Source organism: Solea senegalensis, linkage group LG21 (genome assembly GCF_019176455.1).
Source record: "Solea senegalensis isolate Sse05_10M linkage group LG21, IFAPA_SoseM_1, whole genome shotgun sequence".
NCBI classification, from domain to species: domain Eukaryota; kingdom Metazoa; phylum Chordata; class Actinopteri; order Pleuronectiformes; family Soleidae; genus Solea; species Solea senegalensis.
In genome coordinates this window covers 14,121,423-14,136,053 of record NC_058040.1, presented here as the reverse complement: position 1 = coordinate 14,136,053, position 14,631 = coordinate 14,121,423, and the positions used below count along the sequence as shown (strand labels likewise).

General features: G+C 38.4%; 1 protein-coding gene across 1 annotated transcript; it reads left to right on the top strand.

Annotated features, from left to right (window-relative positions):
• Positions 1-370: 370 nt before the first annotated feature.
• cldn23.1 (claudin 23.1) lies at positions 371-2,492 on the top strand. The gene has a single exon (XM_044053673.1). The coding sequence runs from the start codon at positions 474-476 to the stop codon at positions 1,296-1,298; it is 825 nt and encodes a 274-aa protein (XP_043909608.1). The 5' UTR covers positions 371-473; the 3' UTR covers positions 1,299-2,492.
• The last annotated feature ends 12,139 nt before the right edge of the window (positions 2,493-14,631 follow it).

The following is a 14,631-nucleotide window of genomic DNA, read 5'->3' as shown; positions in this document are numbered from 1 at the left end:
AATCCTAATCTGACAAATAAAACTGCTGCAAAGTGTCGCATGTAATTTATTTTAACGGTAACGTGAATTTGAAAGATCAGGAACAACTTGGGCGAGTGAATAAAGAGGTGAAAATGTGCAGTTTCAGATTGAACTTTAAAGTTTCTTCAAAAAGGATTTTGTTTTCTGTTTTGAAACGTGATCTCTCAGTGACTGGAAGAGTTTATCTCTCTATCTTTTTTCCACACGTATATTTGCATAATAAAAGCCTCGTCGAAACTCTTCCTCTGAGTCTTCACCTGTTGCAGGTGAGGATGAAAAAAAAAATCTCCTGGCTGCGCGTGCACGGCCACACCTGTCCCTATTTACCTGAAGCCACGCCCACACCCAGACATACAGGTTTCAGTCGGACTTGTTTTCTTTTGAACAGCTGTTAAAAGCTTGTCAAAAGTCTGCGACGGTACAGTTCACTATCTACAGCCGCAGCCGCAAACATGCCGAGGAGAACCGCGCAGGAATGGATCCGCTTATCCCTGCGCACACCGGGGATTCTCATCTTCGGAATGGTCATGGCCCCCTGCGGATGGGTCCTGGACCTGACCGCTACTGTGGCCCCCAGCTGGAGGACCCTGAACAACCTCCCTAACAGACCGACCAGTGAGTACATCGAGCAGGGCATCTGGGACATCTGCAGGAGGACCACGTCCTCACCGAGGGGCGAGTGCTCCCTGGAGGACACCACCTACTTCGGCAACGAGATCATCGAGGTCGCGCAGGGTCTAATGGTCGCGTCCTTGGTCGTGACTCTAGTCGGTTTGGCCGTGGCCATACCAGGAGTCCGCTGCTGGAAGGACAGACCCAACTGGGTCGCGGCAGGTCTGGGCGGACTCTTGATCTTCCTCTCGGGTGTCATGACCATCATCCCCATCGCGTGGTACACCCACATCCTCAACGACGTCACCACGGTGTCCCCGGTCATCGACGTGCGCGTGGGCTACTGCATCGTGCTGGGCTACATCGGCGGCATCTTCGAGATCCTCGGCGGGTTCGTGATGTTCATCGGCATCTGCCGCTGCTGCGGCGGGAGGAACCGCGGCGAAGTGCGCGTGGAGGATGCCCGGGGCACCCAGTTCAGGCAGAAGCCCCCGCCGAGACCCACGATCATCCCGAGCCTGGACCGCAGGAGCAACCCCAGCACCACCGTGCCCTACTCCAAAGACTCCCTGGACGACGACGTGTCCTTCCCCCGAGCCAAGAGTCCGGGAGTCCGTTCAGTCAACACCTCATACAGCGGCAGACCCGGGGACGCGGACCTATGAGGAGCCACATCTGAACTCAGACACCACAAAGACCAAGTCCAAAGAGAGACAACCTGAACTGGGACATAAAGAAGCAACAAGGAATGAACAAATGTTCCTGGAAGAAGAAATGGTGATTAAATAATGACCTGACAGACCCCAAAGCTAGAATAACTATCTATTTATATGTAGATGTAAACACTTAAATGCATCAGATTATTAGGACTAACAGCTTTAACATGGACATGTAGAGAAAAACAAAGTCTCGGGGGGAGAAATGGCTTTTTTACCACCCACAAATCTAAATTAGTGTAGGAAAACTGTGTGCCTTTATAAAATATTCAGTCTTTATAAACACCATTAAGTACTTTAAAGCCACCATTGATGGATAATCCGGGTTTTTAAGTGATCAAACAACTTAATTAAATGGCAGTAAAGACTTTAATCACCTGCAGGGACATGGAAAAAAAAGGCCAACAAATTAAAACATTACAGTAAAACAAAGGGTGTTTGTACTGAGAAGTCTTATAAAATACCATAAAGTATACGTTAAATCTCCCTACTGTTACTTTTGAATGATTATCCTGGTATTTAGCTTAATAAAAAACACTTTAAAACACCAAATTACTGTTGGTTACAACTCAAAACCTATATTACTGTCATCAAATAGTAGCTTTTTATAATATTCAAATGCCTGACCAGTCATTTAAAGTCATTTTTGATTGATTATCCTGATATTAAGTGATCAAATAACTAACTTCATTTTCAACAGCCGTCTAGTTATTACAAAAATAACTTGATATAATAGCAAAAAAGGAGGAATAAATGGTAATTAAACAACTGCAAAATATATTTTACTGACCTATCCTCGTATCAGGTGATCAAATACTTAAATTAAATAACTTAAAACATGATCTGAAACCTGGATAATAAATGTAGAGCAAAAAACAAACGAAAGTGGAAACTTTCTCAGGATTTACATCGTTTAAAAGTCACGAATAATACCAGAAAGTATACTTTTACCCACCCACAGTACAGTTATTGGTGATTGATTGATTATCATGGGTGTCAAACGATCAAATATGAAAGGATGAGGTGTGAAATGAGCGAGTGAGGAGCCACGACTGCACTTACAAGTGGTTGCTGACATCGAGATGTTTGTTATCACTGCAGAAATATTAGAACGGCGGAAAAGAGATTCTACACAGGGAAGGATTTTGTAAAAAAAACAGAAATTGTCCTTTATTTTTATGTGGAAAATGATGCTGAACTTTCTTTGTAATCTTGATATTTTGCCTCATGTTCTCACTGGCTAAATAATGCATGTTTAATTCTTGTTTTGTAAATACTGTTGTTCTTATGCACTTTACAATGAAGGCCATCACCGTGAAGCGATCCACACTGCCCTCATTGCTCTGTGACACAAGTGCTGTTTAAAAATTAAAATTGTTCCAACGTGTTTCTGAAAAAAAATCCATGACTGGGCGTCTGTTTTTGTTTTTTTTTGGCTGACAGCATTTTAAAGATTTCACTGCAGGAGCTGTAGAGGGGTGAGCAGAGGTGACAGAAGATGTTGCTGCAGGTTTTTCTAGTTGAAATAATCCAAACACAAGTGCATGATGTCATGGCTTCTGCTCCACCACACTGTTCATTCTCACATTAGAAAGGACAGAAAAGGGGGAGAAGTCATTATGGACATTATTCAAACAGACAGCTCAGTGTTTGCGGTGATATTTTTCTGTCTTCCTTTCTTTAACACCACCCAGCCTCCTCTGTGTTAACCTTGTACGCATACACACGATGTAGCCCGACCGGTTCCAGAGGCTGGTTTCTTTAAGCGACTTGTCGAACAGCATTGCTCGCAGTGTTTAAACTGGCTTAACATATAAAACAAGGCAACGCTGTGATCACCCTGCCTCCTCCTCTTTTGAACTTGGACCTTCAAAACAAGAAAAGAAATCAATAGAGCTGCAGCAGGACTTGTTTTGTGCCACAGCCAATCAGAGTCGACGCTGCCATGCGACAGGATCAGCTGGAACCAGTGGGAATAAAGTATGTGATACAAATGTTTAATTTAAAGGAAATACAACATATACCAGCCTATTAATCCATTCCAATCTCCGTCCTAGCTGCAACAACGTCACGTACAGTAAATGTCTGATTGCAGCATAATTTGACACATGTACACTGTCGATTCTCAATGAATGGAGTACTTTCTTTTGACTATAAAATGTTGAGATTATGGCATGATTTACTTTGAGAACATAATCTGTATCACTGCTATTAATTACAACAACTGCAAAGCTTTGTCAACTTATTTTGAAAGTGCACAAATGGCATAAAAGTAAAAGCTGCAACCATTTTTGATCAATAACTAAATTAAAATGAAAGGGCAATAACTATATTTTGATAATCACAAGGTTTTTCTTTTTTTCCATGATTGAAGTTGAACTGTGGATCAGTTGTTTCCCAAACGTCCAAAAAAATATGACGTTCTCAAAAACGATATAGTTTTAATGATTATTTCTGTGTTGCATGGAGCAAAGAAAGCAGAAAAGATTATTTAAGTAGTTGGGAACTTTAATTATTTAAAAAACGACAACACCTCTAAGATCAATAAGCAATTATCAACAAAAATAGAAATACAGCAGATGCCGTTTCATTTAGTTATTGATCAATAATCGTTGCAGCTCTACTTTTATGTCATACTTGCACTTTTCAAAATAAGTCGACAAAGTTGTTGTGATTGAGGAGTGACACAGATTATGTTTGGCTCTCAAAGTAAATTCACATATAATCTCAACATCACCTGGATGGAAGAGTGTTTTCCACACTGGGTTGTTTGGGTTTAGATGAAACTGATAGAGCATGAGTTTTATTTATTTATTATAGAGTTGGTGTGATTCTGACTCTGCAGCCACATAAAGGACCAAATCTTGAAATGTGACGGTCAATTCAGTTCAATGCTGATCTCTGTATTTCAGGTTTTTTACAAAGCCCTCTGTTCACACGTCTGTGTCTAAAAAAGAAGACAAGAACACGACAAGTATTCACTGACTCATAAAACATCACATAGGTGTGGTGGTGTGAGATGTTGTCTTTAGGGTGTGATAAACTATAAATAATGTACGCCGATATGCTGATTGTTTCCAAAAACATCTTGACAGCAGTGACAGTACCTATTTTTATTGCACACATTCAGTCTCATAAAAGAAGTGTGAGTGGCTTGAAATGTAGAAAAACAATGAATCAGCACAGATGTATGTAATAAATTAACTTACTAGCAGTTTAATTAATTGTGGGAGCTTGTGTCAAGCAGCAAAAATACTGGATTATATATTTTACCAGTAGTTTACTTCACTGTTTTTATTGTGCACAGCTCTGGTTTCATGTTAAAGTCATAATGTATCCGTCTCCAAACCTGATGAGAGTCCTCAACAGTTTCAAACAGGAGTATCGCTTCATGTGCTTGGAGCCATAATGTTTAAAATGAGTTCATTTTAATTCCTTTAACCGCTTTAATGCACTCACCAGCCACTTTATTAGGTACACAGGACAAGTCTTGAGGTGCGTTCACAGATGGACAGCACTGTATGGGATATCTGAAAGATAAACGAAAGATGTATCTATCTATCTACATACATATATACAGTGTATATGTGTACATATGTATATATATATACATATATACAGTATATATACATATTTATATATACACATATATATATAATTGCATGCTTCACGGTGCACAGACTTTAAATATGTAAAATAAAAACCAGCAACTGAACATTACCTGAATCATGTTGTGAGCTGCTTATTTCCTCTTCGTGGGAGAAGAGTATTTGTTACACAGTTGGAGAATTTCTTCATCTATTTACTTAGAGGCAGATACAAACACAGCAGTTGTCCAATGCATGCATCGCAGTGTTTGTAGCAGATGCTCATTTGAAAACCCCTAGAAGGGCTTTTATGACAGGAATTGACAGAGTCTAAAAGTATGAAACATACAATAAAAAGACATTTAAACATGTTTTACAAGATGTTTTACAGAATCTGACTGTACAGATTCCACTTACTTGATGCTGCTCTGGTGGATCTGCTGCAGCGCTGTGTTTCTCTGGATGTATTTACAGTGAGGTGGAGGAGCAATGGTATTTAAAACATATGTAAACAAGCTTTACATAGTGAAATTCAATCAAAATGCTCAAAGCTCAAGATCTTGTACTTAGTTCAAATGTGACAATGATGAGACCTTATTTGTTTTAGGTCTTTGTAATAGCTTGAAATGGTTAGGTGGTAAATGCATCAGTATTTTTTTTTATCAGCTTTGTGGTTTAAAACATTATAACAGTATATTATGACTGATACTGGTAATATTGAGCCATTGCTAGATCTAATGGCCATTATTGTTAAATTTCTCTGGAGATTTCTCTAATTTTAGGACCATTTCACTGTAAATCCTAGAGAAAATTGTGTGTGGAAAATCCCACTAAATCAGCAGTTTCTGCAAAAACTCCTGCCAACCTCTGAGTCACTGAAATGATCTTTCTTGCTCATTGTGATTCTCAATTTGAACTTCAGCGGGTCGTCTCGACCGTTCCTGCATGCCTGAATACAATGAGTCGCTGACGTGTGATCGACTGAACACAAAGTTGAACAGGCGTACCTAATAAAGCGGCCGGGGGGAGTCATTTCTCATGTTAACACACTGACCCCCCCCCACGATGTCAACATTCTCCACACGATGGATTCATAGCTGTTCTCTGTTGAAACAGATGCACAGTGGAGTAAACTATCATGTGACTGGATCCCAGAGGAAGTTTAAACAGACACTAATGTTAATGTTTGTGTGTTTGCACAAAACACACACAGACATTGTGACATCTGTGTGCATCTTCACTGTTAATACACACCGACACCTCACAGCAGAACACTGTAACAACATGTTAGAATAAGAATACAACACATGAGACACGTTTCAGTCTGAGAATCAAAACAAAAGTTTTACTTTTCTTTACAAAATGTTACCAAATTTCTTGCCAAAAAAACCAAAACAATCATGTTAGTAAGTGATTTTTATTTATACATGTGTAGCTGTACATTGAAATAAGTGTAGGAATATGATAAATTAACATCGACTTCAGTTTATATGAACAAAAGAGTACTGATAAAGACGAACTTTTCTGCAGATTAATTGTAGCTTGTTCTACTTTTTCTACTTAAAATACAGCATGTCACCAGAAATGTGCAGCATGAATAGACACTATCTCAAAAGCAGCTAAAAATAACCCATTCATAAAGTATAGCTGAGTGAAATGACAGTATGGCTGATTTTTCTCCTGCCAAACGTCTATGACGGGAGAGGAATTTTAAAATGAAGCAGAACAGGATTCGAGAAGGTGTGTGTGTGTGTGTGCATTTTTCTTTTTTAGTTTCGGTTGGTTGACGGTTTGTTCTCGATAGTTGAAATAAAAGTACTGGTCAGTGCACATTAAAACAAAACACTAGTGTCGTTCAGGATCAATGAGGATAATAAGTTAAGTCACGTCTCTGCCCATAGTGTCAAAAAAATGTAAATCAGTCATTGTTTACCTTCTGAGCAAGAGTAGATTTTCAGTTTTTAATTTTTTTTTTTTTTTTTTAAACCATTCCTTAAAAAGGCTGGTATTGTAGTTAAAACTCTTCAAAAGAATGACAAAGCTTCAATAGATACAAAAAAGGTACATAAAATAGTAATTCAGTCAGGGTTGTACAAACAAAACAACAACAACAAAAACAGTCTTTGATCTACTGGATTATTCAGTGAGGACCAGTCATTTTTGAGGCATCAGCACTGGTACGGAGCTTAAATTGGGGCAAATAAATTAGGAAGGAAAAACAAGGATTGTTCTTCTGTTCTGCCTGATTTTAAATCTAAATTTTATTTGCAAATTATCTCTTTAAACACAGATTGAAGAACCCGCATGTGAACTCCTTTTAGTTCTCTCTGCCTTTCTAAAGGCAAAATAAAAATAAAATAAAAGAAAGAAAAATGTATCCATTAAAGGTTGCAGGAGGGTAATGGTGCAGTTAGTGCCAATGCGGCAGCAGCTATACAAGCTATTTAATGTTTCGCTTTTGCAGTTTGCAGAGATCAAGTCATTAAAGCACATTTTATTGATAAGGCTATAATATAAGATAACTAAATTAAAAAGTAACTTTTAATCAATACAAAAATAAATAAAAAGAATAAAAAGATTTGGTTGTTCTGTGGCAGAGGTAAAAACCTTTATTTTCTAAAGTGTTTTTCAAACGACTTTGCACAGCAGCCATTAAAATGAATCACAGTGAACGAAATTTTTAGCTTCCTACGCTGTCACCATCAGTGACGCATGTGCTTTTCCTGCTGAAACATCTCAAAATGGCTGCCGTGCAAAGGGCCGATTGTTTTTATTTAAAAAAACCCAAATGTTTAAACGCTTTCCCTACCTGTATGATCGAAAAATAACGTCTATCTAAATGAACTTTGCCCTTAATGGGCAGTAGTTTTCAAACATATCAACGAAGCATGTGGACACAAAAACATCCATCATTGAGTGAAAAACAAAAAGGTGAAGCATTTAAGTTCCATCACAATAAGCGCATGAAACCTTTTCTCAGTTCCCTTATCTGGAAAAATGTCAGAAGTGTGTTGACCACAGTTCTGCACGGCACAGACCGATCACCGGTCAAGTCTCTCACACACAGTCAAAGTTCAGTGCATCAGCTCAGTACGAGTTCCTCATATACGCTGAAGTATAAGTCGTACAGTTGAAGAAGCAATAATAATATCAACAATAATAATAATGATGATGACGATGATGGGGGATTGTGGTGGAAGAGTACCTGGTTTCATCTATGTCAGATTCATACTTGAACAAACGTTGGTGGAAGCTCAGCGCTGAGGAGAACAGCTTTCAGAAGCTCCATGGAGTCACACGTCGTCATGTCTGACCTGGAGGAGAATCAGAAGAGAAGCAGAGAAGAATTGCTTTAAATGTCTTTGTTTTAGTAGTTATTCATATAAATTAAGTACATGTTAGTGTGTTGTTGTGGGGTCCAAATTTCCCCAACTTTGTAGATACAATTTATGTGGAAATGTTTTAAATCAGAGAGTCAGGGCCCACTTTGAAATCCAAACAAAATCCTCTGAAGTCCACATTTAAACCTTAAATCATGACTCTGATCAACACACAGGACAAGGATCAATAATTCCCATGTATATTATTGTTTTCATGTGAACGTGGATGAATATTTATTTCTGAACTTGCATGTTTTCAGCCCATCACAGCTGGGCTCCACGTCATATTTTAAAGTTTTAGTTTCGCAACAAAGTGCATAATTATCCATCAACATAAACAACAATGTAAGAATCAAAATGAACAAGTTAACATTGAGTGCAAATACTGAAATTCTTTGGCCTGTATGCTGAGTGACACAGGATACTTACACATAAAATGTCATAATATAAAAAGCATTTCTCAAAATCTAATGTACATATTTTAAAGCAGTTAAAAAAACACATGTATTTATAATGAATTTCCTACTGCAGTACCATCATGGCCCATTAGGGGGCTGAGAGCCACACTTTGGGAATCACTGTTTTGAAAACTGTGCACAAAATGAAGTTGTAATTAATTCAGCAGACATGGCTTTGCCATTTAGAAAAAAAAACATGTCCACATGTAGAAAGTGTAGAAAGGAAACACTGCCCTAAAAGGTCCAGTGTGTAAAATATGGGTGAAATTATCTGGCAGAAATTTTTAAATAAATAATAACAGTTACCTGCAGGATGCAACTTTATCAACTACATTTTACACACTGTACTTTTACAATATATAAAAATGAACAGTTGGGTTTGCACAGGTATGAAGCTAACATATTATGCAAGTTTGTAAAATGTACAATTTGCCCACTTTACCTTCCATAATGCACACTGATAATATACAGAATATGAGGAAAAATAATAATAAAACATAATTTCAGTTACTTTCTCACCTCTCTTCACACAACCACGTCAAATGCAAATTTCTCTGCCGCACGTCTCCTGTTGACAGACATAAAAACAAACATAAACAACATGCAGATAATTTACCAACAACTCCTCGTCTTGTGTTGACACAAGTTCCAGTTACTGTATGTGTGTGTGTGTGAACCAGTGGAAGACATACGTACACACTTTCTCACGAGGGAGCACAGTTTATCAGCAAAAGATAATTAAAACGTTTCCTGAAAAGCTGCTTTTGAACATGTCACGTGAATCTAAACAAGCACCTCTCTCACAAATCTGTCATTTTCGGCTTAGTGGACTTCACAGCCACAGAATTGTTGTGTATTTACACAATAGGGACAAAAGATGACGTGTCAGTCACAGAGAGGCGTATTTTTCTTTGAATTTCACACTGATGAAGTGTCTGCTGTTAATTTCTTTGACACTTAAGGCAAAGTGATTATTATGGTCATTAAGAAAATCACACACACACACCTCTTCTTGTTTGCCGGTAAAGTTCCCGGACGCTGAATATTCAAGGGAATAACTCAACTACAGCGTTGTTTGTAAGAGAAAATGTTTGTATTTTAATCGACAAATTAAGAAAAGATCCTCATCGTGCACTGCAAATACAACCCAAGAAAAAACAGAACACACGCTTCAAGTACACGCAACAACCAAATACAATAACATCAGCTGCATACACACAAGGAAATCCACAAACATGATGCACACTTGTCTTCCTGGTTGTGTTGTTGTGGGTATTTGCATATCTGTACAGGCCGTGTTGTCAAATGACTGTCAATTACACCAATAATTGACATTTATTGGTGTAATAAAAGATCCATGCTGTCATTTAACGCAGAGTTGATGATTTGTCTTTTGGGTTTGTACAGGATCTCACGAGAGCCTCAGGTCTGTTTTAGGTCGTTTTCACGCCTGATAGTATCCGCTGGACTCGGTACGATTGGGTACGATTCGGTTCAACTGGGGGTTGCAACATTCAGCCGGTCCGAGTTTGCTTTCACACTTTCGCACTTTAGTGAAACAAACCAAACCTTTTGAATTACGTATTCCCCTCCTCGCCTGAGGCCGCGCTGCTTCAAGTATTACTGAAGGAGAAGACAAGACAAACAATGAACAAGAAAACTTGCTCATCCGTTGGTTAATCATGTTTCCTCGACATAAGAGCAAAACATGGAGCTGCATCAAATCCTATCATTAAACGTGAACATACGACACATATACGCTGCAATAATGGGCTCAGCAATTAGTAGAATAGTAAAATAGTGAGAAAGTGAGTGAGTGAGAAAGTTAAAGCATCAGCTACCTTTGACCCATTTTGACAGATACATTATGTTTTTACATATTTAATTTTGTCAGCATTTTAATTTGTAAAGGTTTGCCTTTAATTAAAAAGAATACATGTGAGATTTGTGTCCCCTTCTCCTTTTTGCACGACACAAGAAAGAACCCCCAACCTTGTTAAAAAAGTACATTCTAAACAAGCAAATTTTTTTCCTTTAACTTGAGTATATTTTTAGAGCAGTACTTTAACTTGTTTAACTTAAGTAAAATTGTATCAAATTAGTGATACTTTGAGTAGAATATTTCCGTACTCTTTCCACCTCTGCTTACACAAAGCCCCTTTAAAAGTCCAATAATTAACGATGAGACTGCAGATCTTTTGATTCCTTTGCAAACTTAAACATTTCACAAACATGTCACAGAACTACGGCGGCTGTTGCATCGCAAAATATATGCTGATCTTATATAAACATACTGTGGGGGGTAGTAAACTCAATTACTGCCAATAAATTCTGCTAAATGTTAAATACTGGACCTGTAACTGTCCCATAAAAAAAACAACATTAACAATGATACATTCCATGCATGATGTTTTAGTACCTGCTTTTCTTCTTTTGACACTGCTGGAGCTTAGCAATAAGGAACGCCAAGATCACCAGGCCAATGATGGCGCCCAGCACACCCAGGGTCAGCGGCAGACTCAGCGACCCGTGGATCGTGTCGTCGCAGAACTCTCCCTTGTAGCCCAGGTCGCACTCGCACTCCCTGGCGGTTCCTCCGCCCAATGGAGGCACACAGGTGCCATGGCTGTTGCACTGCTGCTCTCCACAGGTGGACAGGCTGGGGTCGATGCCTCGGGGAACAATAGAAGGGGCGGTCATCGCAGAAAACAGGGAGGGAATGAAGGAAAAGTGTGGACTCCTAAGGGAAGGGAATGACAATAGGAAAGGAGACAGATGAATGCAAGGGCACACCCATTAAGACAAAGGTAAACATGACAAAGCAAGAGCACAGACCCAACATTGTGAGCGCTCACTCTGCGCTGACTGGATCACATTGTTCCAGCCTGACTGGACTTGTGCTCTAAACCACTTCTGTGTAGAAAATCCATCACAGTCAAACGTCAAACCATAGCTTTACTTTACATTTAACAGCACAAAGTCTTGCTCAACAACAATACAACTCAAACACAGTGTGACGGCAGAGCAACAATAGTAATGTAAATGGTATGTTGAAGTTTTACTGTGAGCTGCTTGGCGTGGGTGCCTTAAACAGATTTTACTTTTAAATCACAACATGCAAATGACCATAAACTGCAGCTGGCAGATAAACATGTAACAATGGCAATTATTATGTTGTGATGTTTTTGTCATTGATTTTAAATAGTTATATTTACTTCCACTACTTTCAGGTATGAATGAAGATGACATTCTAAAACGTTTTCTATACACTTGTATAGAACTGCCTGATGATTTTGTACATACATTTTTGACACGTTACCCCATCATCTATAAATGAAATTTTTGTATTTACTGTTTATATGCACATTTCTGTAAAAGTAGTAAATAACTGGTGGCCATTATATGTACATATTAGTAGTTCCGGACATATCTGTAAAATCAATCTCACTCAAGGAAGATCCACAGCGAAGGATCAAAATGCTGTGTCCCCTAAATAAAAGTTTTTTGTGGCTGTGACACAAACATTTTCCTCTAATATCACCTGTGAAACAATGAGCAGGTTTTAGGATCTGTTATAGTTATATAGATATGTATAATGAGGTGTGGAAAAGCCAAAACAACATTTTAAGACAGTTTGTTAATAGTTAAATGGAATAAATGGTGTTTAGTTACTCTACTTTTCTTGCTGTTCAGGTTTCCCACGTCACAGCAGCACAGGGTGGGCACACAACAATAATAATTAAAAAAAGGAAGATAAAACAAAATCATGTACTCACAAGATGAAAGAATGCAGCCCTGGTGTCCTGAAACAAATGCCGTGGAGTTGTAGTTTATTCTTGTCCAGATGTTGGGGAAGAATGTGAAGTTCCTCTATCAGTGAGGGTATCTGTCACAGAAGAGGCAGGAAGAGGAAGAAAGCTGAAACCTATGAATACCTGGCCTCCTCGTTCCCATGAACACACACAGACACACACACAAAAAAAAACACACTAAACCTCATGCAGCAACTACAAATTTCATAATTGTCTGCTGCAGATAATCTCTGACTCACCCAGATTAATGCTCTCTCTCATCTGTGGGAAAAGTAATCTTCATGTGAGTGCTGCCTCGCAGACTCGTAGGAACGACGGCAGCTAGAAATGTGACAAAGACACTCCACCTTTCCTGAGAAATACAATAAAAGACATGCCCGATCGCTCTCTCTTTCTTTCCCTTACTCTCTCACACCCTTACCTGAGGACGAGTTTTATGAAAAACAGTGGGTGTGTGTTGGCCTGTCCAGTGGGGGATAGAGAGAGAAGGCAAGTCAGAACAGGATACAGCTCACACGTCAGTGTCAATGTCTGTGTAATGTGCAGGCGTTCACATATAACTTGTATGTGTGTGTAAATCCTTCGTTATGCATTTCTAAGCACTGTTTGCTGAAATAATCTATTGTACAGAAGACAAAACACCTTTGGGTTATGTGTTTTTCTCTCTCTCTCTCTCTCTCTCTCACAAGTTTGAGTTATAAATTGCTGTGTCACTGGCAAATGTAGAACAATCACATGGTCAGGGGAAACAAATCACCAGCATCAACACAGCAATAGTATGGATTAAACTGCAAGGTTTGCCAAATGTAAAAAATGGTATGAATCCACTTTCTGACCATGTTTCAGACTAATGATATTTGTTATATTACATCTTTTTATTTTGTACTTTTAACAGATGCAGTTTCACATAATTTTACATAAACAAAGGCCTCTGGTGTGCGATTAGTCCTCTGACTCAAGAGTAGTTAGTCTGTCTTTACATAGCACTTTTCATAAATAAAAGGTAATGCAATGCGTTTCACATAAATACCCACACCCACAAAGTCAAGATACACAACTAAGACATTAAAGCCAGAATAAAATCATAGACAAATCGAGGAGTGGAGGAAAAACGATCTCCATTATAAGAGATAGGGATTTCATGAAAATTTGATAATGTTTAATGGTGTCCGAGTGGGAAGATTCTTACCTTACTTTAATAGGAACATAGTTAGTTGATGTCCTATCCATCACAAAACGTTCAGATTGATCCGTCGACCCATGCTGGTGAAAACATAACTTCATGGTGGAGGAAATATTTAAATCTTGAGAATAAAAAAAAAAGCAGAAAATAAGCAAAATGTCAAGTTAAACCAAAATGAGAGAGAAAGATCATGTTATGTGTATTGGTCTGTCATGAATCTTCAAGATATTTTTCCATGAACAGTTTAAACATTTTAAGGCTGTACTGTACATGATATACAGTTACGTTACTTTTGTGCAGAAAATACCTAATTATCACAACTACAGTAAAAATACAGTCTCTGGAATTCATGCACGACATCCCTGAGATGAGGTCTCTCCAATTGTACACTATGCTGATTATTAAAGTTAAAAAAAACCTAATTAGCTGCAGAACATACCCTTCATTCCTATACAATATCGTCCGATTCCAACAAAAACAGAACCTTCTATCAAAATAGGTCTGATACAGTAATCTAACGTCTCATCAAGTTAACATGTGTTAGATTCTGCTCTCATATAAAGAAATACATGACTCAGCTAAAAAGCTCTTACATATTATTTAGGTTTTCAGAATCTGTGTTTAATGAAGCGTGTGATAATTAAACAATTTGGATAGAATATGATTTTTTCATTTTCCAATCCATTTATTTTTACCAGTAATGGGCCGATAACGACACTCTGTACTCAGAGTTATCGGCTCATCCCTGCTCTTAAGATGGGAAATGTAAGTCGTTTGTGTAATTTCTGTAGTAAACAGCAGTAAAAACATGTGCACACAAGCCTTTAGTATCTATGTGAAGATCAGCTTTGGGCGACTGTCA

Coding starts and splice junctions, on each gene's coding strand:
- cldn23.1 (XM_044053673.1), top strand. CDS start 474: ATGCCGAGGAGAACCGCGCAGGAATGGATCCGCTTATCCCTGCGCACA.